The sequence below is a fragment of the Neopelma chrysocephalum genome, unplaced genomic scaffold, assembly GCF_003984885.1.
Source record: "Neopelma chrysocephalum unplaced genomic scaffold, ASM398488v2 Primary Assembly neopelma1_147, whole genome shotgun sequence".
Taxonomy (NCBI): domain Eukaryota; kingdom Metazoa; phylum Chordata; class Aves; order Passeriformes; family Pipridae; genus Neopelma; species Neopelma chrysocephalum.
In genome coordinates, this window is record NW_020897809.1 from 8831085 (window position 1) to 8856863 (window position 25779).

A 25779-nucleotide genomic window follows, 5' to 3' on the forward strand; every position below is an offset into this window, starting at 1 on the left:
CCCCCGGGAGCGGCGCCGGCCCCCGGCGCGGGCTCGGCCGGTGGCAGCGCCCGGGGACAGAGCCCGGTGACCGCGCCCGGGGACAGCGCTTGGGGACAGCGCCGGGGAGCGACCCTTCGCACCGTCGCGGTCCCGCCCGCCCCGCGCCTGCTTCCCGGCGTGCCCCGCACTGGGGTAAAGGTCGCGGCGCCGAGGGGCGGCACTGGCTCGGCGGGGACGCAGCGCCCCGGCCCCGGTCCCGGCCGCGCTCCTCACCCGGTTCCGTGTCCTCGCCCACCGCCGCCATGGCGGAGCAGCCGCAGCCCATCAGCCCCCTGAAGAACTTCTTCGCTGGCGGCTTCGGGGGCGTCTGCCTGGTGTTCGTGGGGCACCCGCTGGACACCATCAAGGTGAGACGGCGCGGGGCCGGGGGCTGGACGGTGCTCGGTGCCGTGCGGGGCGGCCTTAGGCAGACTACAGCTCCCGGCAGGCACCGCGCGGGAGCGGCCGCGGACGCTGCAGCGGGACTACAGCTCCCGGCAGGCACCGCGGGGCTGCGCTTCCGTGCGCGCCGCGGGGAGGTGAGGCTGGACGCGGCTATCGCGGCAGGGCGCCCCCTGGCGGCGCGGAGGCCGTGGGATCCCCTCAGTCCCCTCAGGTTTATAGTGAAAAATCGGGAAAAGAGCGTCGTGTTCCCGCCGCTGGAAGGGGTTGGGAGCGGGGATGCTCCCACTGGCCCCGTGCTGTGGCGGGGCCCAGCGCCTCTGGGCCAGGGGGAGGCCGGGAGTGACCCTATGGGGGCACAACTCGGGTCCAGAAGGAGCTGAGTTTGTCATCCTGACATCATCCCAGCAATTAATTAGTTCAATACATTAACTATTCAATACGTTCAAATTCAATCTCTTCTCTTCTGTAAAGGGCTAAAACGATGTCAGTCTCTGTTGATACCTTCAAGGCCAGTCACAAAACATACTCCTTAATGGTCAGAGGTGTTCTCCGAATCAAAGTTTAGACAGTAATATTTAATAAAGTAATGCTTTCCTCTCCCTCTCACTAGGTCAGACTGCAAACCCAGCCTAAGCCACAGCCCGGCCAACCCCCACTCTATTCTGGGACCTTTGACTGCTTCAGAAAGACTCTTGTTGGAGAGGTACTGTGACACCTGCCAAAAATATCAGTTGTTCCTGTATGTCTCAGGAATGGAGTTGTGTGGGAGTGTTTCCCCCCAGAGACCATACAATTCTTGGGTTATCAGTTGAATTGACTCTAATTAAAACTTTTTAAGCAGATTACAAAACTTGGGGAATGCTTAGCATCCTTGTGGCCCAGGTACATGTCTCTTTGTTTTGCTAGGAAATGTTTTTGATTCAAAATAGCATGATATTAGTATCTGAGAGTATAGGCTGGAGTGAATGTTGGCAGTTGTTTTTTGGCCTTATTGTGTTTGGTGGAATCTTGCTGTCTTTGTTATTTGGAGTCATTTCTGAAAATCCTGAAATAGCTAATGACTTTTGTGTATACAAGTAGTACTTTTACTTCTATAAAGTGTTATGTCATCTATAAGAAGGCAGAGGATCATTAATTAATAGACTTTTTTTCTCTTTTTCTTTTTTTGAGAGCAGAGGGTCAAGTAAAGAAGTTTTGTCAGTCTTCTTCAGAGGGTGGACAGTGGTTTTCACTACTAAATCATATATATTATATGATTGAACTAGTCTGTTTTGTTTTTGGAAGGGCACACAGCCTTGACTGAAAGTTTTTAAGTGACAGAGAGCCCAGTTTTCTGTTTTGTAAGTTTTCCTTGCAGCTATTTACCTGTTGGTAGCTATTTGGAGACAATGGCTGTGCCTGAAGTCTAATTTCTAACCGCTGGATCTCGTTAGGTAACTCTCTGTTAAATGAAAGATCTGCCTCATATCTGAAATCTGCTTTCATTATGGTATTAACAGGTTGTTATATAACCAAAGTAAATCTTGCTTCCCTGGTCTCTCCCACAAAGGAGTGGAATGCTGTGCCAGCTCTGAATCCCTGGCAGTTTTTAACACCCCTGCTGCAGCACAGACGTCAGAGCTGAGCAATAATAATAGCCTTGTGATGGGAAGTTCAAAAGCAATGCTGCTTCTCCACTCCTACTCAATACTCATCCATTTCTATAATGAAAACTATTAAACCTCTCTGCCATGGTCTTTTCCTTCCCATTGCTCATGGGGAGGTTGAGCAGCAGTGGCTGGTCTCTGTCAGCCAGGTGCAATTTCATTGCAGAGCCAGTTGTGCCTGTACAAACTCAGCACTGGTTTATTGGGGCAGTGGGAAGAAAGGGGTGCACAGACTAGCAAATATTTAATTTGGGCATCTTGCCTCTATCTAGGAAGATAACTCTACTTTTTATTAGAAAAAATTTGGTTTAAAGGCAAGAGAAATTAAATAAATGCAACTGCTGGCGTCTGCATTAGGATTTTCTCATGTGTGTAGTCTGTGAAGGGGAACATCAGGAATGTGTAAAACATCAGAAATACAATGTGTGGTGAAAAAATTTTGACTTACAGTAAGAAGGAAAAAATAATTTGCTCTTGAACCCATTCCAAACTGAATTCACATGGGGAGTGAAGGAATTCAGGCTCCTCTCCCTGGCTCTCCCTTTAGTTAGAGAGTGAATTGAATTCAACATTTTCAGGTTCACTGTCGGAATTTGACAACTTACCAATAAAACCCAGGTGTATTTTTGTATGTAGCTGAGAGACAAAGTGTTCTCTCTTGACGTAATCTATTAGGACTTTTATTCAGGTGGCTTTTAACTTCACTTCCTCATACTTGAGATGTATGTACAGGGTGATGGGTGTTGCCATAGAAGGGCATCAGTGGTGCTAGTGTTTCCCAGGAAGGATAATTTCCCTCTGCAGCAGGCCCTGAGCCTCAGTAAACATGTATAACTGCAAATAAACAATAGACACCATTATCCCTCTGATCAGTTTGACTGATCCTATCCTGGATTGTTGCCTTCTGCTTCTCAACAAGTTGAACTGTGTGCAAAGTTTATGCAAAACCAAGTAATTCTTGTGATAATGTTTCTTGCAGGGAATCCGAGGCTTATATAGAGGAATGGCAGCTCCTATTGTCGGAGTGACACCCATGTTCGCCGTGTGCTTCTTTGGATTTGGCTTGGGAAAAAGACTCCAACAGAGAAAACCTGATGACGTTTTGACGTGAGTTCCTGAGTTAATCAGGCACTTGGGAAAGGCATCCTGAGGCTGTGGCTGTATTGTCGCACGTTGAGTTGTGGTGTAAATTTGTCTCCCCTCCTAGGTTATAAATATCATTCTAGAAAATAAAAAACTCATGTTTTAGTGCTTCTGGAAGCGTGGGATTGATAACACAGGCTAAAAACAGACAGTGTGTGGGCAGGTGCGATGCAATTCCCTTTCTACGCAAGAAGGACCCATTAAGGAACAATTCTGTTTTAGATGAGTAAAGTGAGAGTTATATAATTATTGCCTGCCAACAGTCTTGCTATTAACAGAAACTATGAGAGAAATAACTTCATGGTCAAGCAGTCTTGACAACATTCACAACCCTGAATCTCTTTTCCCTGTTGGTTGTGACTCTTGCTGTGTCCCTCAATTAGGATATAAGAACAGCCATAGAAGTGTTTTACTATTATTTCTGAAAAGTGGTGTTTATGAGCAGCCCTCCTCCCAGGCATGTCTAACCTTCTGGAAAAGCAATGGGAAGCTGAGAAAACTTCGTGTGGCTTTCTACAAGCCAACTTGGGCATGAAGAAAACCCCCTCACCCATGACATGCTCCCATAATGTCTTTGCCAAGCTGTGATTTACGGCTCTACAGGAACTGGGCTGTAGCTTAGCAACGTTTTATTCCATTATTTGTGTGCTAGGTAGGAGCTCTGTCAGAAAGCAGGAGTCCATTGTGTGGAGCCAGGCGTGGTGGGGTGGGCAGGGGTGGTTTGGTTTCTGTTGGAGCTTGGCCTGCACAGGAGCTGCCCAGGGGGTGTGAACACACCCAGCTCAAGCCAACACAGAGCAAGCTCCGTCTGCTCTGGATAGCTGGAGGGAAGCAGTGCTGAGGTGCTGGGGCACTGCTCACTTACCCTCTGTTTTACCACAGTGGTGTCCTCGTGCAGGAAAGGCTGAAGGGTAAGGCCAGGGAAATAGTCAGGAGTGGACAATACAAGGAAACAAATGGGCCGTGGGCTGATTTCCAGCAGCCTGATCACCTCAGTGCCTTATGTTTTATACACATGATACCAAAGGGAAGTTTTAAGGAGCAAGCTGGGGAAGTGCAGCATAGTTTTTTGAGTCCTTATGTAGAATTCCTCTGAAGTAGAGCAGTGGGAGAGAACAAGTAAATAGAGGGTGGAACTGTCACTGTGCCCAACTGTGCTGCACTGTGGGTGCAGACCCTTAGTACTGTGGTTCTGGGTCTAGAGGCAGGCAAGGTGGTCATCGTTCACCCATGCTGATTTTAAAAGGAAGTTGTGGAAGGAAGAAGGAGAGGACAGGCTCATCAGGTTCCCATCTTTTCAGGGGCTGAATAGTCCCAAGGTGAGATAGAAAACTCACAGCTCATTTGTAGCGGGAGGTGCACATGGAGTGGTGAGGGAGGTCTGAATGGTCTGGAAGATCTAATGAGAATTTAAGAGTCTTTACTCTTAAACGACTAAGAATTGGAATAGAATGCCATCTCTTGGGCAAGTGGAGAGAAGCGAGAGGTGTGGAATTCAGTTGCAATGAGATGTTAGGTCATCTTATGAGGGGAGGTAGTAGGAGGTTGGATGTAAAAATAATTTTGTGATGGAGAAACTCAGCCTGTTTAAGGGATTTCTAGCATGGATACTTTGCCACATGAAAGCAGGTGCAGAATGTGTGGGATAATGGCAGGTTGGTAGGACAGACTCGACGATGGCAGAGGTTGAAGGAGTGAGGCAGTGAGAGAATGAGAGCTTACAGAAAGGAGGCTCCTGGCTGCACAAGCAGGAATATGTGTGGAATCTGGGGTCTCTGAGAAGAGTATAGGAGACTGGAGGAGGAAGAGACTGTTGGGAATAAAAATGAATGGGGAATGCTGTAGCAAAAAATGCAGGTAGAAGGAATATTAGCACATACAGTGGAAGAGCTGACTTGTGGTTGCTGTGGGAACCAGAGCTTTGAATCCTAGAGATCTTAAATGTTTAGCTCTAATTATGCATTGATGAGGCACTTCTGCACTGATCAAAAGCAGAGGATGTGTTTCAAGTTCCACTGCCAAGTTCATGTGGAATAGCATAATCTGATGATGCAGGGCTTTTTCTGCCCTTCGTTTCCTGTGTACTGTGTTGTGTGAGGGTCTTTTCTGTTTCCTCGAGGCAGATATCCTCAGCTGTTTGCTGCTGGCATGTTGTCAGGAGTGTTCACGACAGTAATCATGGCTCCAGGAGAGAGAATCAAGTGCCTTTTACAGGTAAGGCATTGGATGGTGGTGGTGGTAATTTAATTTTAGGGGTCTTGTCTTTCCATACAAGGAATTTCTTTGGTTAGTGCATTTACTCTGTTCTGTTTTTTGGCAGGACTGAGACAACTGTCATTTAATGCATCTGTGTCATGAAGAAGCATTAAACAAACTCACTGTGACAGTTTAAGTACACATTCATTGCTCTATTCATTTTACAGAGCACAGGCCTTATGCTATGGGGCATTTTATGAGACATCAGTGGATGCCTCAGTCCACTGCAAAGTATGGAAAAGTCGAGTTTTTCTGAATGAAACTTTCTCTAAAAAAAGTGTGAACCTTCTAGATCATAAGACTCTTTCTGGTGGAAAGATTTTCTGTTACTTTGATGATTCCCAATACATAGCTAAGGAATGCATTTCAAGACAGTGTTCTGACATTTGGGTGGCTGTTAGCTCCGCACCTCCTCCAGGGTTTTTAAAGTATTGTTGGAAAATGTAAACCTGAACAAATGAAATGCCATCTTTAGCAGATGTGGGAAGCTTTGCTTATTTCAAAATATGCTGAACTCTGTTAATATGGTGATGAGTGGTCACATGTTAGTTCTGACAGACAGGATATTATCATGGAAGCTTTTACACACATACAAATTGTTTGAATTTCCCTGAACTATTTGAAGAGTACTTTTTGTCAGCGTAGAATTACCTAACTGTTTCAAGTTTGCATTGCAGAAAAATAAGGGAGAATCTATTCTCTGCATGAAACAGTAAACATATCCTCAGCTTGAATGTGAGAGAGCTGCTTGAGGAAGTGAGGCAGAGGTTTCATAGGCAGGAGTGCCTGTGGGACGAGTATGTGCTCCTTCCTTGCTGGAAACATGCATATGGCTTTCTAACTCTAGGTGGATGATTGTGCATCAGCCAGAAACCTTCACTAGTCAGAAACTGTCACTTTAATCCTTCAGATCCAGGCAGCTACAGGTGAAACTAAATACAGTGGCTCTCTGGACTGTGCCAAGCAGCTGTACCGCGAGGCCGGGATTCGTGGGGTGTACAAGGGGACGGTGCTCACCCTCATGAGAGGTAACAGACAGAGCTGTTCATATCCCTTCTGGGGGGGACTGTAGGATAAGAAGTCTGACACAGTATGATAGATCTCACCATCCCTTTAGCCAGCTGGAGGGGCTATGTCACCCCTTTTTTCTGTTTTGTTTTTTTTTTTTTCAGTCTGCAGAGCTACTCCAATGCCTCAAAGGGCCTGAGAAATAAACATGAGATTCTCAGTAAGTGAGGAAGAGATTAGATGACAAGGATCAGAGGGATATAGGAAGTAATTAAGATCTGAGAAGGCAAGAGGAATGAGAGACTTCAGGAGAGGAGCAGAGAGAACAAAGAGAAGAGAAAAACACAGAAGTGGGCTTTTTTTTTAATTTTCTTCTTTTTTTTTTGTTTCTCCTTGAGAGAAGGATTGTGCCTGTCTGTGACTGTTGCTATGTAATGCTGGCTGCTTTAAAAGATGTGATGGCAGCAGTTATGCTTTCTGCCCACTTAAGTCTGGGTTATTTTGGACTAGGATGTCATGACCCCTCTCTCAAATACAACAACAACAAAGTAATTATGCCAGACCCTGAATCCTTTATGCATTTCAGTAATTCCTCCATTGAAAAGCTGAAATTTCTGTATTTTGTTATCTTAGTTTAGGAATTTGTTCTATCCTCTGCTTCTCACAGAAGTGTAGCAGCCTGCAGTGTAACTCTGGCAGTGTCCCTAGCCAAAGGCTGGTTCTCCAGTTTAGGTATGAGCTAAGAATGGGCTGTGGGAGTAACTTTAAAAAACCCCAAACAAGACCCATCAACTGCAAAAAACCAATCCTAAAATAGAACCATTAGAACTAATAGTGTGCAAAACTCTTGAAAACTCTGATATACTGTGCAGTAATTAGGACAGTTTAGAGCTGTTTCATCATTAGTCTAATGACCAGCAGACAGGTTACAGCCTGGCTTGAAAGGCTGCTGACATAAAAGATGTTTTCCCAGTTCTTGCCTTGAGCACCTGCTCTCCCTGGGAAAGTTCAGACTCTTCTCTCTAGGGCAGCAGAAGATTTTATTTTGTTTGTAGAAGAGGTTCAGAAAAGGAATCTGGATGTACTTAGTGGTGTTGCTGGGCTGGCATGGGGCTGCTGTGCCTCTGGGCTTCGTTTGGTTTCCCACTCCTCACAGCCTTTGTTGTTTACCCACCAGACGTCCCGGCCAGTGGAATGTACTTCATGACGTACGAGTGGCTGAAGAACATTCTGACCCCTGAGGGAAAGAGGTCAGTGAAATCTCACAGTCATCACTTTCTGGACTTCCCAGACTCTGCTGATTAATCTCCCCAGTTATGAAGAGACTTAGAGGAGTATCATCAAAACAAATTTAAAAAAAAAAAAAAAAGTTGCTTGCCTTCTGAGTGGAGCTGCTTTGGTCTGGGGTTAACTGACAATTAAAATAGTATTCTGAGTTCTCTCAGGTTCTAGTTTGGATCTTATTGGCCAAGTAAGGAATACTTAAAGTATGTCTTCTTACTTTCAACCCTGTATATGCACAAAATGCTGGGGGACTTTCTTGGATTTTGGGGTTTTTTTTGGTTGGTTGGTTGGTTGGTTTTGGGGATTTTTTCCCCAGAGCATCTGTGTGTGTGCTGAATGAAAAGATTTGAACCTTTAGGGTGGAGTTGGTCCATTTTGCCCACGGGGCTCTAATTGTTAGAAATGTTGCTCAGATACTGCACTCTGTCTGCAGCATTGTACTGCCTTCTGGCTGTCAGCCAGGCTGCCTTTTTGGTTGTCACCTTAGTCAAAACACATGAGTTTGACTTTTTTCCCTTCACTATTTTTTAATTTCTTTTTCACTTTTCCCTCTCACCCCACCCCGATCCTGCCACAGTGTGAGTGACCTCAGTGTGCCGAGGATCCTCTTTGCTGGGGGCCTGGCTGGCATCTTCAACTGGGCAGTTGCCATTCCACCAGACGTGCTGAAATCCCGTTTCCAGACTGGTAAGTTCCATGTCAGCATGTCATAGCCACACTCAGTGTGGTGCTCCAGGGAATGGAGGGCAGTGATGGAAAATTCTGTCTAGGAAGAAGCATGTCTCAAGCACTGCTTGAGACAAGTTCATGAAAAACCCAAGTGTGTTTCCAGCTTTTTACTTGGTTTCCTCACAAATTTTTGGCGAATCAGGTTGCACTTCTCTGTTTCTGCCTCCCTGATATCTGATGATCCTGGTTTGAGGTACCTGATTTGAAACCTAAGCATAGAACTCATAGTAACAGAACGGCAGTTTTGTTACAAATATAATTCTCTGGGAGGTTTTGTTATTTCGCTTCAGATATAGTTGTATAAATTGTAGCCTGTGCTATCTGCAGCTTGTAGTAACAGGGTGTGGCTTGTTGGGAACATTGTTTTTCGACTGGCAGCTCTGCTCTTTAATGTCTGTGTACTAATTATAGTGAGGCCGGCCCCAGGCCTTGCACTTCAGCAAAGTTTGACAGATTCTCGTTGGTTTCTCTGGGAGTCCTCTCAATGAATAGTTTTGTTAAGGCTCCTCATAGTCTCTGTGGGCTCAGCTCTCCCCTGGACAGTGACCATTTCTACTGAGTCACAAATCATGATAATCTAGTGCAGGAAACTTAACTACTTCTTCTCTGAGCAATGGCTGCTGTGCTGATCTGGTACTGCGCCAAGAGCTGAGAGTGAAACACATCCCAGTGCTGATCCTTGTTCCACTGAGCCAGTCCCCAGTGCTGCTGTGTGGATGATGTGGGTTCATGGTGATTCTGTTTAACTGGGTTGGTTTGTGGAGTACCTGTCCAGAGGGCTGGCAGAGGCAGTACTTCCCTGAGCAGTGTCAGAAGGAAGAAATTGTTCTTTGAGCAGAGTAATTTTTTAAAAACACCTCAGCAAATCTGTGTAATATCAACATTAAAACAGCCTGTACTTTTCACTTGAAGTCTGTTGCTGTCCTTAGCTGGGGCATGTAATAGGATAATTTTCTGTTTCTTATCAACCAGCTTCATCAGTTTTTATATCTGACATTCCTATCACCTAACTGCAGCTCTTGGAAGAGCTGTGATCAGCAGTGCAAGTAACAGCTCAGACTTCCAACCCTGAGAAAAGTTATTCTCCTTTCTTTCCTCCCCCAATGACTTGATGATGTAAATTCTTTGGTGATGGTAAGCACCTATCTCCTGTTTACTGAGCCTTTACTGAGCTGTCTTGTTTGTTTGTTTGCTGGAACAGTATGAACAGTATGAACCTGTTGAAAATCCTGGGCTGTTACATAGGGCACATCCTTCAGCCCTTGTGACTGCCACACGTCTTGGCTAATGTGTTGTGTATCCCTTTCAGCTCCTGCAGGAAAATACCCAAATGGCTTTAGAGATGTACTGAGGGAGCTTATCAAAGAGGAAGGAGTTGCATCTCTGTATAAGGGCTTCACAGCTGTGATGATCAGGGCATTTCCCGCTAACGCGGTGAGTACATTGTCATTCTGGGGGGGTTTGGGGGACTCAGCCACTCACAGTGAATGTTTGCCTCCTGTAAAGGACATGACTGGCTGTTTACTCTTGTATCATTTCAGTGAGGTTCTTGTCACTGCAGGTACTTTTGGCTGTTGGTGTCCAGGTTCTAAAAATATACTTTAGTCTAGGAGGAAAAACAAGTAAACCTTTCTCTAAAGCTTTACATGAAACCCTTTGTTGACTTTCTCTGACAGTTTTTCTCTACTGATTTTACATCCATCTGTAGAAAATGCAGTAAGTTTGGACTGGCTTCCCCTTCAGTAAATAACGAGCCTACTGGAGTCAAAATTCTGCCTTTGTGTAGAGGGATATAGTAGGATTCTTGCCTCTGGTCCAAGATTTTTTTTGTACTCTTCCTCCTTCTGTATCAGCCACATCAGGTGTTCATAGTGCTGCATTTCAAAAACCTTGTTTGGAATAGATTTTTAGAATCCTTATTTGTTCTGTTCTCTTTTCCAGGCATGTTTCCTTGGTTTTGAAGTCGCTATGAAGTTTCTTAACTGGATTGCACCCAATCTATGAAGACTAGAAAGTCTGGAAATGAGAGAGGAGAAGAAAGAGAGTACAAATCTGCCTCAAAGGAATAAATGAATGATCACTTAACATTTCAGGAATGATTGTTTGCCTAATACCTTTTTGCCTTCCTCACATTCTTTAGGTGGTGCTATGTGCCATTCAGAAATGCAAGCTGTAGCTCTGAAACAGAGTTGGTGAGGAGTTAGAGGTGATAGACCATCTTCTGAGCCAATGTGCCACGGCAGTAACACTGACAACAGGCAGCTGTCACTGTCACACACGCTACCTTAAGTACTTCCTCATGGAAGAAGGGGACACATCTTAAAATGTAATTCTTTATTTACTGAAGAAAAATGTAGCTATTAACACTGAAAAACTTCCTTAAAATAATTGTTTGGCAGCAGGTACTTAACTCTCAGGGCATATGTCAGCAGCTGTACATACCGGTGTCTGCAAGCAACGTCAGCCAGTGTTCTCATCTCCTGTAGTTTTTCAGTTGTGGCTGTTTCTCTGTTGACAGTGGTTTTAATCTTCTGTGCATGTCCAGCAGCAAACACAGAACTCAGCAGGGGAGGCCAGAGCTGCGTTTCAGTGGGTTAGGGGGTGTCACAGGTACCATATCAGGTCTTGCACACTGATCTTTTCTATGGAACTAGGACAGGAAATGCATCATGCTTAACATTTGTACTAAGCTTTACTGAGGCAGCCAGTGGGGAAATGTGTCTGATTAACCTGAACTTTTCTCTGAAATCCCTCTCTGTCCCACTGAAGATAGCCCAAATGTGATTTCAAAAGTACAGCACGGTTCATAGTGACCCATGATATATTTGATTAATCAAATACTGTATCCTAGGATTCAATTCTTTACATTGATCTGAGAAAATTTAACAGCATTCCAAGAGCTGAATATCTCTGACACGAGGGGGACACATGAAGGGGTTGCTGGTTCTGCAGTCTTGTCTAACTTTATTCTTTCTCCTGTTCCTTGTTTTTCTCTTAATATTATTAAACATAATCCCATTTTCATTTGAGAAATGACTAATACTGAGAAGCAAAAAACAACTTTTAATTTCTTTTGTTTGTGATGCAGTGTTATTGGAACTCAATAAAGCTAACTGCTGCTTGGCTAGAATGTGTGCTCAGGTTCATTTACTTTTTGCATGGTCATACATGCTTAGTTTTGCAAAAGTTTTCCAATTCTTAATTCTCAGATGTAGTTGGGAAATAAGCTGTGTTGTGCTGACTTTGATTGTTAACCCCTTGCCTTTTAGCTTTTGGATTTCTGACATGAGCCCTAGAAAGAAATGTTCTGCACTTGGTATGTTTGTCATACGAGTCCCGGTAGGTTCTGTGTCGGGGATGCAAGTTTTTAACTATGAAGCAACACACTACATAACACAGCTTGGAGCAAATAACACATACTTTGTGGAAAGTACTTGGCGTTATCTGTTGGCCTGTACCACGAGGACAGAGTTTTCACCTTGGCTTTCCACAGGCAAGGTCAGCCCTGAAAACTTCCCACCCAGTTCTGCTGAGAAACCTTGAATGCTGCTTTCCTTCCCAATTCTTTGGAAGGACCAAAGGGAACCTACCTCCCCCAGAGTCCATATCTTATGTTTTACAGGGTGGGTGGGGGATGTGAAATCAATGGGATGACCCCTGGTGTGGCAAAATCTCAGCCACTTGGAATTGTCTCCACATTCTTGCTGCTGCCATACCTACCATGGCCCTTCCCCATTCCTCACTGCTCAGGAGTTCAGGAGTGGCTGCTGCTCCTCCTCAGAGTCATTGCAGCTATGGATGAATGAAATACTTAAAGCGTGAACACTGAGCTAATACTGGTTTGGAGAAGTGGTGATTAAAGGGCATGAACCTCTTAAATGGTTTTAATCACAGTTTTGGGTTTACTGAAACTAAATCCAAGCTAGTTTCAAGCAGATCAGGTCTGCTTTAGTGGCTCTGTGCTGCCTCACCATCAAACACTACCCTGTACTGCTCTGGGGGCTGCTTTGGCCCCTTACTGATGCTGGGACTGTGATACCTAGAAGCAACTTTCAGCTTTAAGAGATGTTATAAAGCTGGATTTTTTTCCTTCTATTTTACTTACATGTTTCAGAAATACTGACACCTCTTGGGAGGACAGATGTGCCTCTTCTTTCTTGCAATTCCAGACACTGATGCTTAAAGCTGCCCATTCCAGCTGCCCTGTCAAAGACATCCTGCTGAGCTCCTAACCTCCCTGGGAGCTGGGAAGAGCTGAAGCAGAATCCCGGTTGTAAATGCTGCTCTAAGCTGGTTCCTGAGGCAGGTGCCCAGCAGGTGGCTGTCGGGGCTGCCAGGGCGATGGACAGTCCAGAAGGTCCAAAGGCAAGGTCAGAGGTTAGGAAGCCAGCCCAGCAGTTGCTGCTGGCAGGCCACTGGGTCACTTGAGCCACTTGCAGCTTTCCAAGTTGGGCTGCAAAAGTTTCACATCTCTTTCATGACAGACAGGTAGTTGGAAGGCAGGAGCCTCTCCTCCCCATCTGTCCTGCTGAGGAAGGCTGGTGATGAGCTGTGCACTGTGGTTAGTGCTCCCTCCCATGTCAGTCCTATCAGTCTGGAGTGCTGCAGACCATGAAAAACATAATTCTTGAAGACCAAATCAGGGACTAGTAATGCCCCGGATTCAGCTGCTGCCTCTTGCTTGGTGCCCAGCACTTACATTGGCTCTGCTGTCACCAGCTGAGCCTCGCTGGTCATGGCCTTAAGGAGTATTTGTTCTGGAAGACTGAAATATTCCCCACACTCTCTAATACTTCAGTTGTTACTAGTAACTATAAACTCTCTTCCTTCTTCCAAACTATCCTTTTAAATATTTATTTTTTTAAGTATTTCTGTTCCTTTTCCCAATTTGACTTATCCTAATTATACTCTTCCCCACTCCAAGGTTTTTGCAGAGCTTTGTGTTTTGCATGATAACATTCTGTTGTTTAACATGCTTGATTTCATTTGGTGCTTTTAGCTAAGTAAAATATGGCAGGAGACAATCAGGGATGAATGAGGGGCTGCTTTCCATCAGCTGTAGCAGGAGAAGAAGAGATTTGTAAAGGCTCATCAGACATATTTGCTTGCTTGTTCAAAAACTGAAGCCAAGACACTCTGGAAATGTTTAAAGATCTGCTCATGTCTTTAAAGATTCTGCCATACAAAATTTGCCATTTCTTTGCCCCTGTCATTTCTGTGTGCATCCTCAGAAAAAGAGAGTTTCCTGTACCCTGAGGACTCTTTTGCTTTCAGAAGCCCAGATTTGCATTCAAATGTTATTTTCTAATTTTCCAGATTGTTGTGGGAATTCAGGCAGTCTATTTGCAGTTTAGGGGCACACAGTAAGAGCTGGTACACTAAGTACCAGCAAAGGATACCAATGATATTTGCCTTTATGCTGCTTGTGCTTGTAGCATCTGGTTTTGCGATATCAAAATCAGTGTAGAGTTCCACAATACTTTTGTGCTGTACATCTCCCTGTCCCATTCTGTTTTGATGCAAGTGATTTTTTCAGTGGTGATTCAAGGTGCCTGGAAGTATTCCAGAAGTAATTAATGATAGGTAAATCTTCTGTGCTTGCATTTCTCTGCCCATTGTGTGCAAGTGGCTTTTGTGCACACTCAGCATTGCTATAGTGACAGAAAGGTCCTTGGAGTACCCCTGGCAAGTCAGTCTTGATCACATTTGGCTAATTAAAGGCAGCTGCCTGTGGGAGGCACACACAGTACAGACTCTCCAGTTTGGAAAGGACATTGCAAAGTATATCTTACAAATGGTGAGTAATGTGAAGAGGGTGCATTTACTCATATTTCTCACAGGACAAGACATGTCTGTATTTTAAACAGACATACAGTCTGTCCAGTGAGGATATCAAGCAATATTTAAAATAAAAGTACATTTTATGTCTTGTGTATAATTAAGCTATATAGGTCGTTGCAACTGAATGCAAAAAAAATTATGGAAGAACAGTTTAAGAATGACTGAAAACTGATGGGGCTGCAAAGCCTTGGCACAAGATGTCCGTCCCTGAATTGCTGTCTGATGGGAGCTGGTAGAGTGTGCTATGGAAGGCATAAAGAGTGTTTTATTTCTTGTGTTCTTTCTGTAAGCATCTGCTGCTGGACACTGTAGGGTAGAGGAATAGACAGACCTCCAATCTGATCTTTGACAGTTTGGCTGGTGTTCTTCTTACGAAATGATGAGCAAGCCCTGACTAATTCTGTGGGGTCTGCACAGAGGAGGACGTGCTTGGTCCTGTACCTTCCCAATAATAATGTACACTAGGACACAGCACCACTTATAGCTTTGCAAGTGCCCAATTGGCATGTGGTTCAGTTTTCCATTTTACAATGTTCCTGCTATCTGCTGCCTCTTAGGCAAGAAGATTCCTACGTCAATAGCCTGTTCGTGCAGGTGAGAGATCAGCTTTGTGCATAGCCTGAGCAAAGTGGCTTTCACCACTGTACAGTTCACAGGATGACAGAGAAATTGAAGCTGGAAGGCATCTCTGGACATGGTCCAGTCCAGCCCTCCTGCTCAAAGCAGGGCCCACTAGAGCAGGTTGTCCAGGACTGTGTCCAGCTGGGTTTTCAATACTCCAAGGACAGAAACTCCTCAGCCTCTTGGGGCAATCTGCTCTGGTGTGCAATCACCTTCACAGAAAATCAGTTCTCTCTTATGTCTAAGTGGAATTTCATGTATTTCAGCATCACTGGATCCCGCTGAGAAGAGTCTGGCCTCTGTGTCCTAAACTCTCTCTCATCAGGTATCTACACACATTGGTAAGATCCTCATGGAGCCTCCTCCAGGCTGAACAATTCCATCTCCCTTGGTCTCCTCCTATTGCAAATGTTCCAGTCCCTTCATCATCTCTGTGGTGGTTCACTGGGCTGCTCCAGTATGCCTCTCATGTACTGGGGAGGCCAGGAGCCCAGAACTGGACTCAGCACTCCAGGTGTGCCCTCACCAGCGGTGAGTGCAGGGAAGGACTGTCTCCCTGGCCTGCTGGCAATGCTCTTCCTAAAGCAGCCCAGCAGGCTGGTGGCCTTCTTTGCCACAAGGGCATGTTCATGGCCCATGTTCCTCGTGACATCCTGCTTCCAACCACAACGTGTGACCACACTGCTGGCTTGTACAGGTCATGGACTTAAATGCCTGCTGAGTCAGTGGCTCAGAGCCACATACGCTGTGGCACTGTGCTGGTGTCATCGGGTGTGCTCAGCACCGAAGGGCTTCGACAGCACTGCCCAACTGTCCTGATTGAAAATAGATCCTGCTGCCCTGACAGCTGTGTCCTGGGGACTTTTCCTCCTGACCCAGAGGATGACAGGGAGACGCCTGCCTTGCAGCCGGGGGCTTCCCAGGAGGGCGGGTGTAGGGATTGCTGGGATTCTTGCCTCTTCTCTGCTCTCCAGGATGCCTTTTGGGTACTCAGATCATGGGTGGCTGTGCTCATTCACAACGTTGAGGGCTCTGTGGCCCCGGGCGTGGCTCTGTCTGACCCCATTTTACACCACACTTTGTCTTTTTGCCCAGCAGACCCTGCCCTGAGGAAGCTGCCCAGTGAAGGGGAGGAATGGGCTGCCTGATGTGGGGTGCTTGAAATGGAAAACTGTTTCTAATTTAGGGAGATTTGTGTATAAAACTGAGGACTTTTTCCATTACCTCAGTCTGTTAGAATAGTTCTTCAAATATTTCTCAAACCTGGTAAAAATGTAAACGTTAAGTGGACATGGGACAGGATTTTTCCTAACATCTTTCTCTGAATTCAGACCCTTTAGTTGAAGCTCAGACAGTTCAGTTTAAGCTCAGATAGTTCAGTTTAAGCAGTTTATGATGCACAGGTTCTCCCTAGACATACTAGAAGCCTGGCCATAAAGATCAGTATCAAAGTTACAGTAATAGGCCATATATAAACTTCACTTCCCTTTGCAGGTGACAGTTTGAGTGTTGATTTGCGGAAGGACACGACACTGTTGCTAACTCTTGGCACTGAGAGTGGAAGCCTGAAATGTTTATCCCTGCAATGAGCTGACTTCCCTTCTTCACTGGGGACCTGAGCTTGGGTTTCTCCCCCAGTGCTGCTGCTGCTCTGGTCTGAGAGAAGTTGCACACAAGCTCTGGATACCTAAGTAAATGTTGAGCTGCCTGGGTATGGATTTCCCAAAGCTGAAAGCATATCCCTGCAGCAGTATTTCTCCTTGGTACTATTTCCTAATACTGTTTCCTAATAGTTATTTATTACTGTCAGCTGCTGGCTCCTTCCTCTCACCACTCATGCCATCAAAAAATTCTAAATTGTGATTTAGCCTTGAATGTTTGTCCCGGCAGAGGAAAGGCAAGGAAACCAATTCTCTGTCCCTTCGCATCTTTAATCCCTATGCAGATTTCAGCAGAACCAGCTGAAATGCTGAAAAGGTGTAAAATTACAGCGAGTCCTCCTCCTCCTGGGGCTAAGTCCATGTGATTAAGGAAAGCTCCTGACTGCCTGCATAGACAAATCCTAAAAAAATACTTCCCTCTGAAACATAATCCTCTCGCTCATCCCCCGCCCCTCCCTATCCGCTCACCCTTGACTCCCTATCACTCACTGCCAGGCAATTATTTGCTTCGTTTACTGCCTCCTGGCCGGAGCCAAAGTTCAGGATCTGGCAGTCGATGGCAGGAGATCACTCGGTGGAGGGAACTCTCTGTTCTCCCAGCCCGACCACCCATTTCCCACCGGAGCAGGCGTGCTCAGCTGCAAGGCACGGCCAGCTTCTGCAGTGTGGGTGAACACTGGCTCCTGCAGCAGAGCTGCTCCTGGAAAGGAGCCTGATGCTGCAGTGGCCAGGAGGCCGGAGCAGGGTCTCCTGCTCTGCCAGCACCCCGGCAAATGGGCCGGCATCTGCCACTGCTGGGATGGGGAATGTGTGTGGGCAGAGAGCCCTGGGTTCCTTCCCGATCTCTGTCCTTCCCCACAGCCCCGTTGTCTCCAGGTGGAGGAAGCTGGGCTTTCCCAGATCCACATACACCCCTCCTCCACCTCCATGCAGGAAAAGCTCCATCGGGACTGTAAAGTTCAGTTTCCCCTGGGCTGGGGTGGATCTGTGTCTGCCAGGGGATCACGGATGAGGCAGAGTGACATGTGTGAAATGTCTGTCTCTTCCGAGATGAGCAATTTCTTGTGATGTTAATGAGTTCTCTTACGATAAATTGTTGGGGTTTTCCCCATTTTCTTCCCCATGGGTCCAGCTCACGGGATGAGGCACCTACACATCATTTTCCCTAAAAGCACAGACTGTTCCTGGCATTTCTCTCATTAATGACCACAAAACACAGCGGGCAGCTGTCCTGCTCACCAGTGTGAGCACATTCAGAGATGCCAGAGCTGCCTGCTGGTTTGGGAGACCAGCCCTTCCCTTCCCAAAGGTCTGTGCTGACCTCTCCCCTTGCTTCATCCCACGCTCCCATTCTGGGTACAGGGGCAGGTGGAGAAGGTCTGCAGGGAAATATCCAAAGGGAACTGGATTGTGAAGCATGGCTCCTCTGCACCACTCCCTCAGCAACTAGAATTTATTACAGCTAAGGTTACTCTCTCTGGAAAAGATAAAAGCAGGCTGTGTCTCTAGGAATGGCCATTGAGCCTCAGACCAAGGGTCTCTCAGCCCAAATCTCTGCCCCCAGAGAGGAGAACAGGGGGCACAAAGCACCCAGGTTTACCTCCCCAGGGTACCACCACCAGCTCTATCATCCACACCCACACACTGGGATTTACTAGGCTGGAGGCTGTATCCACACCCTGAGCTCTAGGCTTGGTTTCAACACAATCACCTTCCAGACACCTTCCTGTGTTTGGCCTCTACAGTATCTGCTGGCAGTGAGTGGCACTGTTTAATTATGCACTGCTTTGTTTCAGATTGGCTGAATGATGGTTTCACTGGTGTCTCTTAAATCTTGTCTTGCGAGAAATAACATAAAATTGTTCCACTTCAACTTTCCTGAAATAATTTGTAGCTTTCTGGGCCCTTCTCCACTGGGTCCTTTTCCAAGCTGATGTCTTGTTTAATCTCTCCTTGTACAAAGCCACGATCCTCCTTTCCCCTTGTTTTGTACCTTTTTCCAATTCTACATACATTTTAAAATGAAAATATAATAGTTTCTATCAGCCATATTGATATTTTCTATTTTATTCTTTATTACTTTCCTCTGGGTACTGGCACTGCTGCTTAATAAAATGGGTATTGATTACAAAAATATGCTTAAAAGTCTCTTTATTGAGTAGCTGGCTGATAATCTGTCTTCTACAGGTCCTTCTATAATTGAATTTGAATGATCTGGGAAAAAACTCCAACTTTTACTATATTCACAGAGCATTCTTTTCTGAAGGTGGTGTACACAATGGGAAAGGAAAGGTTTTTAATTTAATCCACGTAGCCTAGCAACATTTACACCATCGATAAACAAGCACTGTTTTGCTGAACAAAAGACCACACGGCCCTTTCTCCATCCTGACTCTGTTGGTAGTGATGACAAAAGTGACAGTGCCCAGCCTACTGCATTTAGGTTGTCTTCTTGTTTGTGTCCCTTTTATTCACACTTCAGCTTACCGGCTAAAGATTTGCTTGGAATAATGGTAAGATCTTGAAGTGAGGTGTCCATGGAAGATGCTCATCTTGATTTTCGTGTCTAGTTTTTCTTGCTAACAGAGCTGCTAATCTCATTAGTCACATGGCTGTTCTGCATTCCCTGAAACAAGATTGCCAGGAACCTTGAAATCTGTTAAATGTTTGCCCACCAGTATTTCCTGAAGCAAGATCTTTGGCAACTGTGTGTAACTTCTGAAATTTGCTACAATTACAACATGGAAGGGGATGATCTTTCCGAAGTCACTGGTTTCCTGGGATGTCTGTGTTCAGGAATGTGAATGCATTGCCAAACTCACCTGGGTGACCTGGTGATGAAAATGGGAAATCCAACTTCCTTAAGTACATGGAGGCTTCCAATGGGACATGAAAAATAACTCTGAGATACATAAACTTTTAGATCCGTGGAACATCTGGCCAGTGTGTCGTCACTCAGTGACCCAACGCCCCAGGGCAGCTTTGCCTGAGCTTTGCCTGCATCATTTAGAGGATGAAGGTTCCATGGAGGGGACTCTGTCCAAAAGATCTGCCCCAGCCCTTCTCAGCCTTTTCTGTGTCAAATAACAGAAACCTCTCCTGGTGATGTGGCTGAAGGTCCTTTCTCCATGGGAGTGACCTGACACCTGTCCTGGCTCTTCACAACCAGCTGGGGCTCAATGTGTTTAAACCCAGGTCATAGGTTACAGCTCATGGGGGCAGAGATGTGACCCCCTTAGGATTCAAGGGCAACATCCAGCTCAGGCAGAACATGGCACTTTCTAAGACACCATGAAGGGCTACAAGGGAACAAGGGAGTGACATATTTTGGGGAAAAAAGACTAATTTTCACATGTAAGCTTGTTGCACACAGGATGCCAACCCAAGTACCTCTCAAAATTTTAAATACTTGTGCTCTCATAAGGTTCTACATTTGACTTTTTCTTATTTTTCTCTGGGATTTCTTTTTTTTTATTCTTTATATAATTAATTAATGTAACAGTTGACAAATTGTTATGTCTTTTTTGTTTACTTCAAAGTATCTCAAGTATAAAAGCTTTTTCAAGTAAGTAAACAGCACTAGTACACATTTTGTTACAATATGTAACTACCTTACTGAAAACACTGGTGCTCCTGAATTCTCGTATATTAAAAATAATGATCTTTACCACTTGATTTTCATTTTCATAAGATATCAGATTTTCCTGTCATATGCCATGAAACTAAGCTTAAATTAATTTTAAATATGCTTTAAAAAAAAATCTGATCTTAAGAATTCATTCACTATTTAATGTTTTACTTATTCTTGGTGACTCTTTTCTAGCACCTTCTTTGTCCTAAATAATGTTTAAAAGCAACTTATTTTCATAAATAAATAGGTTTCCATTTACTGGAAGCATGGAAGAGTCAACCTCAATGTCTCTTAACTCCTACTGGTGACTGGAGTATTCATTTCCAAAAGAGTGTTCCCTGAGACTTCATCAGGCTAACAAATACTGCTTCTAAGGTTTGGTCATGATTTTCCTCCTGTTCCAGTAGCTCTTGCCTAATCAGTTTCAATATGAATCTAGAGATGAATGAGAAATCTGTTATTCTATATATGTCAGAGGTAAAGTATAATCTCATTTCCCTGAGGGCTGTTTGTCTCAGCAGTCTGGGAGCCTGGATTGCTGATACAGTGAGTGCTTGCTGCCTCCTCTACTTTACCTTCTTTATTGGATCTTTTCCTGTAAAAATATGTACCGCTCAAAATTCCAGCAAAAATGTGATCTTTCCCAGCACACCGGCCTATTTCAAAGTGTATTTTAAACTATTTGCTTTTGACTGTGGGCAGAAGCTCAATCCTGTGATAGGGATAACTGAGAAAGCAACTGTGTCCTTTAATATGAGACACCATCACTTCTTGTTCGTATATACAGCTTCAGTCTGAAAGCCACTGGTAGAGTGCATGGCTTTCCTCTGCTTGAGCTGCAGAAAACAGCTACTGGAGCAGACCTTTCATATCTGGCACTTGATCAAATACTTTCCTGAATTAGGATAACAGATTTTCAGGTTTGTCATTTTTGCCTTCATTGTTTATTTCTTTGATCGTCAAATATCTCAGTTTAAAGGCAACTAATAATTATTTTGGCATTTTTTAAAGCTTCAGATGTGCTGCTTGGGATGGAGATAATCCCTGTAAGCCAGGGGGCTGCCCCACCCCTGGGGTGGGTGGCAAAGGACGTCCACAGCAGACAAGGAGGACCATGGGATTGGCAGGATGCTGAGCACCAGAGCCTGGACCAGCTCCCTCTGCATCCCTCCTGTGCCAGGCTGTGGCCCCACTGCCCCCCAGCCAGACCCTGACCATGGCCAGGCTCTTGGCCCATGCTTGGCTGCCATCCCTGGCAACTCCTGGCTCTGCTTCCCTGGGGGATTCGCCAGCCCTTGCTGCAGCTGGACAAACTCCCCCTGTGGGCACCCAGCGCTGGCCCCTGTTTCCATTTTTTTGTATCCTTAAATTTTATTTAACTTCCTCTTTCCTGAACTCATAATGCCCATATTTTTCCACCATGGGAATAGCTCTTCCCAGTTAAACTACCCTTCCTGTAACTTTCCTTCTGAGCACCAGCACTGTCGCTGTGCAACCTTCAGACTTGCTAACTCTCAAGAACTCCTCCCATATAACCTTTTGCTTATTCCTCACATAGTCAAATCCTCTATTTTAGCTGCACTTTTGCTACTGCAAGAACATTTTCTATTCTTTCATCCTTTTTTCACTTTCCACCCCTATTGAGTCCCTCATTTGCCATGCGTTTTTTTTTTCAGCAGCTAATTATTGGCCTCTCCCTCTGGACTATTCTTTGTGCGTCTGTGAGACTTGGGATTTTGATCCCAAGCAATTGGAATATGTTTTCCCCTTGTTTAAAGCCTCTCTGTAGGTAAAAACAATTTTGCAAATTGAAAGATGATTTAAATCAGCATTTTTTTCTGTAGCAGATTTCTTCCTTTTGAGCTCTGCTTTGATTTCCACAGTATTTTTTCTAAAGTTTGGCAGCAAGGTCTTGAGAAATTAGCAGCTTATTGCTTCTGTGATAAACTTTTATCGTTTTTATAATTTAATATCCCTGCCACTAAGTGGAAACTTTCCCTGTCGGTCTCTGTGCCTGTTACATAGCCTGGGAAGGAGCAACAACACTTATTCTGTCAGGTCCTAGGACCGCTCAGATTAAACAACTTTGCAATTAAAGTGTTTACACATTACAGCCTCCTCCCTCCTTCCTCATTTCAGGCAATTTCATCAATCAACTGTCTTCTCATTGACTGTTTTTTCTGCAGCTCTCTGGCACTGTTCAGGCCCAGGATGTTTCTCCCTGGTCTGGTCAAACACCATCCCTCACTGTCAGTATCCTGAACCTCCTCCCCACACAGTTCCCGTCCTGGGCCGGGTGGGTCGACTCATTTTTCTCTGCCCCTTCCAGTCCTTTATTGTCTTTGCTGTTACAGTTTCATTTCAGCCCAAGGCCAACCAAAATTGCAAGCCTGAAACACCCTTTCCAATGAGACATTTTCAAATTTCAGGACTCTTTGGCAGCAAATCTTTCGTAACCCTGTGCTTAGAGTAAACCCTGGTTTAGAGTGTAAATGAAGTGAGTTTACTTGAGATACAAAGCTAAACAGACAATAAATGGCTAAAATAGCTAAATAGAAGAAAAAAAGTCTATTTCTGAGCCAAGCTCCATTTAATGTTGCATCCTCGAATCTAGTAACCGCCTAAGGGTGTTTTCAGATAAAGAGAAATCATCCAGCTTTTGAGGGGGTTAGTGGAGCAATCACAGTCTGACTGGGCTGTCAAACATGCAAAGAAAACCAACAGCAAACACTGTGCTTCCAGCTCTGATCTGATTTTGGTACTCGCAATGCTGTTTGTGATAGCCATGTTCCTTTGCATGGGAAATGGCTCGGCAGGAAAACACTGCCAGTTTTGGAGTGATGGGGGCAGATTCACTCCTGATCCACTCTGGGATGCACTTCGCTGCCAGAAAAAGCTACATTTCCTTTATCTCAGAGAGTTGAAATACTCTGAGGAAAGGAGGAGATTGAGGGAGACAGGCCTTAATTACATTCTTCTTTCTCGTATGATTAAATATGAACAAAAGAACAACTGCACTGCATATCCCCTGCACTGAGATCTCTCTGCAAAGGCACAGGCAGAGCCAAACTTTGCTGGCAGTCTTCTTGTTTCATCAACAAGCCTGTGTTCTGCACGTCAAAGATTGTTCAGGATGACAAGAGAAATAAACTCTACAAAATCTGAAGAAGGACCTGACTGAGCTAAGCCAGACAGGGGGCTTGATTAATAATTCAAAATAGTACTTTGAACACTAAATGGTCTTTCATGTTCCTCTAAGCCGTGGTATAAATCTAGGCTGAATCTTTTCCAACAGGTTTGCGTTAGCTGTGACTCAGAAAAACCATTCCTCTTTAAAGAGGTGTGAAGAGAGAAAGGAAACAGGTTTTTTTTTAGGTGTTGCTTCCAGTTTCTTGCTGACTGCACATTAACCTGAAGGAACTGACATCGCTGAGATGTGTTTGAAAGGGAATCCCCCCACACAAGTGCAGATAATGTGGAGCATCAGTGTGGGGACCAAGTGGCTATGAGGTGACATCAGAATCTGAAATGTGTGGGTTTGGGATGCATTCCTGGGTGTCATTTTTCATTTTCTCAGTGTTCTGAAGCAAAAAAAGGTCTTCCTCAAGGCAGTTTGCTTTTAAACATAAGGTGAAACATGGTAGATGAATCCCCTCAACTGGAGGGAGCATGTGATATTGTGCTGGTCTCTGTGCTCCAAACTCCCTTTGCAGATGTTTCTGGAGAGTTTCTTGCCCAGCTGTGATGGGGAGGTGTGGAAAAACCACTGACATGTCTCTTTGATATGGTGTCAAAATGCTGTCAGAATTTTGGGGACTTTGCTGTCAGAATGACTGCTGATGGACTCGACTGAAAACGGGTTGTAAAGGATGTTGATGGAGAAGATAAGAAATGTGTTTGATACAGGGAGGAGAAGATCATAGAAAAGTAGAGTGGTGGAAATTTTGATCCAGAAAAGCAGCAGAGTTTATTCCGGACAAAAATAAAACAAGACTGCATGCACAGAAGGCAGAAAAAGAGCTAATGTGGTTGAACCACAGAAAACAGGAGAGATCGGATATGTGTTTCAGCTGGGAAAGGATATGAAAAGGTTGGATCTTTCCTAGATGTGAAAGGAAAATGTGACTCCCAAGGCTATTGATGCAATTACCAGAGTCATTGAGAGAAAAACAGCAAGAGGTCAGGGGAGGCAGCATCCTTTCAAGGCTAAATGATGCAAAACCACACATTCTGAGAAACATTTCCCACAGCTCAGGAATCCTTTGTAAACATAATTAACCACAGCTCTAATTGTAAGAAGAAGGGCAGCTAATGTTGTGTGGAAAATGCACACAGAACGGCTGAGAGTAAGACCAATGTCAGAAATACAAGGATAGAGCAAGAGCAGGGCTGTAGCTGAAAGTACAGGGAATGTCTACTTAAAGTCAAGTATGTTAACATCATTGAGACACAGCACTGCAGCAGATGGTAATATTTTCAGAGGCAAAAAGTAATGCCAGACCCCCTAGAGCAGGCTCTGTCCTTCTGCAAGAATTAGTGTAAGTCTTAAACAAAAAGCAAAGCACTGCCAACACACGAAATCGGGACACAGAGGCTTGTGTTTCAGAGATGCTGTCTATTCAAGGGCTAATTACAGTAGGCAAGAGGTTTCTTAATACAAGAACAGACAAATCACAAGGAATTTACCTGTCTTGTGCAAATTCTTCTGTCCTTTACCATCTTCCTGCTTCTCAAATAGCTCTTCAAGTGCTGTGGATAACTGATATCCATTCATCAAACTCTGAACCCCCTCACCTCAGTGGCAGTTACACAGATGGCTCCAGTGAAGTCCCCAGAAGGTGTTTGGTGCAGATATCCAAGAACACCATTGTGATAGAGGGTCTGTGGGCTCTTGGGAATGTGTCAGTGCTTTCCTGTGGGTTGGGGCTGGTTGCTGGACTGCCTGCAGGCACACAAGTGGGAGGCTCTGTGCTCACAGCATTAACACAGGCGTTTGCCTATGTAAATTGATTTTTAATCTGCTGCCTGCATGATGCTGGGTACTGAATGTGACACAGTGTAATGCAGCACTGGACTACCCTAAAATCCATGTACAAGCTTACCTCCACTCATAGATGCACTGTGTAACACGAGGCAACAACTTCTGATGTTGTGGGATGTTTGCAGGTCCTGATTATACAAACCAAGGATGGAGGCCTCAGCACTTGCTCCCTTCAGCTAATCCCCTCCCACTGATATTGTCTTTCCTGCCACCTTATTTCAACACACTAAACGGTGATGGGAAGCTCCTTTGGGCTGTAGCCTGGTCTCACCACTTCCAAAAAACCACACACACCAGTCACCTTCTCCAGACCCAGACCCCGCTGTGAGTGCAGGGTCCTACACTCACCAGGCTCTGGTGAGATGAACCTCTGGGCTCCCATGCTCCCCGAGGCCAGGGCTGTCCTGTTTTTCAGGGGGCAGCTGCTCTGAGTCGATTTAATCCGCCGGCGTTGCCCGCCTGATGTCGCCGAGGCAACGCGGTCCCGGGGGA

The 25779-nt window shown here is 45.1% G+C and overlaps 2 protein-coding genes and 1 long non-coding RNA gene across 3 annotated transcripts in view; 1 reads left to right on the forward strand and 2 right to left on the reverse strand.

Annotated features, from left to right (window-relative positions):
- ARIH2 (ariadne RBR E3 ubiquitin protein ligase 2) overlaps nt 1-367 on the reverse strand; it is a 32392-nt gene extending 32025 nt beyond the window's left edge. The window contains exon 1 of the mRNA XM_027700878.1: nt 256-367. The gene's annotated coding sequence lies outside the window, so the exon portion shown is untranslated. The remainder of the gene's footprint in view (nt 1-255) is intronic.
- SLC25A20 (solute carrier family 25 member 20) lies at nt 105-11622 on the forward strand. The gene is made up of 9 exons (XM_027700881.1): nt 105-389; nt 1037-1129; nt 3052-3179; nt 5339-5429; nt 6382-6499; nt 7657-7729; nt 8341-8450; nt 9802-9926; nt 10434-11622. Exons 1-9 carry the CDS (start codon nt 285-287, stop codon nt 10494-10496), a joined length of 906 nt encoding a protein of 301 aa, XP_027556682.1. The 5' UTR covers nt 105-284; the 3' UTR covers nt 10497-11622.
- LOC113976086 lies at nt 8452-25779 on the reverse strand. Its single transcript, XR_003536987.1, has 5 exons — nt 25636-25779; nt 19103-19241; nt 17855-17994; nt 12598-12746; nt 8452-8553 (listed from the first exon to the last, which is right to left on the reverse strand). It is a non-coding gene; the product is annotated as an uncharacterized LOC113976086 (long non-coding RNA).

Coding starts and splice junctions, on each gene's coding strand:
- SLC25A20 (XM_027700881.1), top strand. CDS start 285: ATGGCGGAGCAGCCGCAGCCCATCAGCCCCCTGAAGAACTTCTTCGCT. Junction 6,500..7,656: donor GGTGCTCACCCTCATGAGAG/GTAACAGACAGA, acceptor TTTACCCACCAG/ACGTCCCGGCCAGTGGAATG. Junction 7,730..8,340: donor CTGACCCCTGAGGGAAAGAG/GTCAGTGAAATC, acceptor ATCCTGCCACAG/TGTGAGTGACCTCAGTGTGC.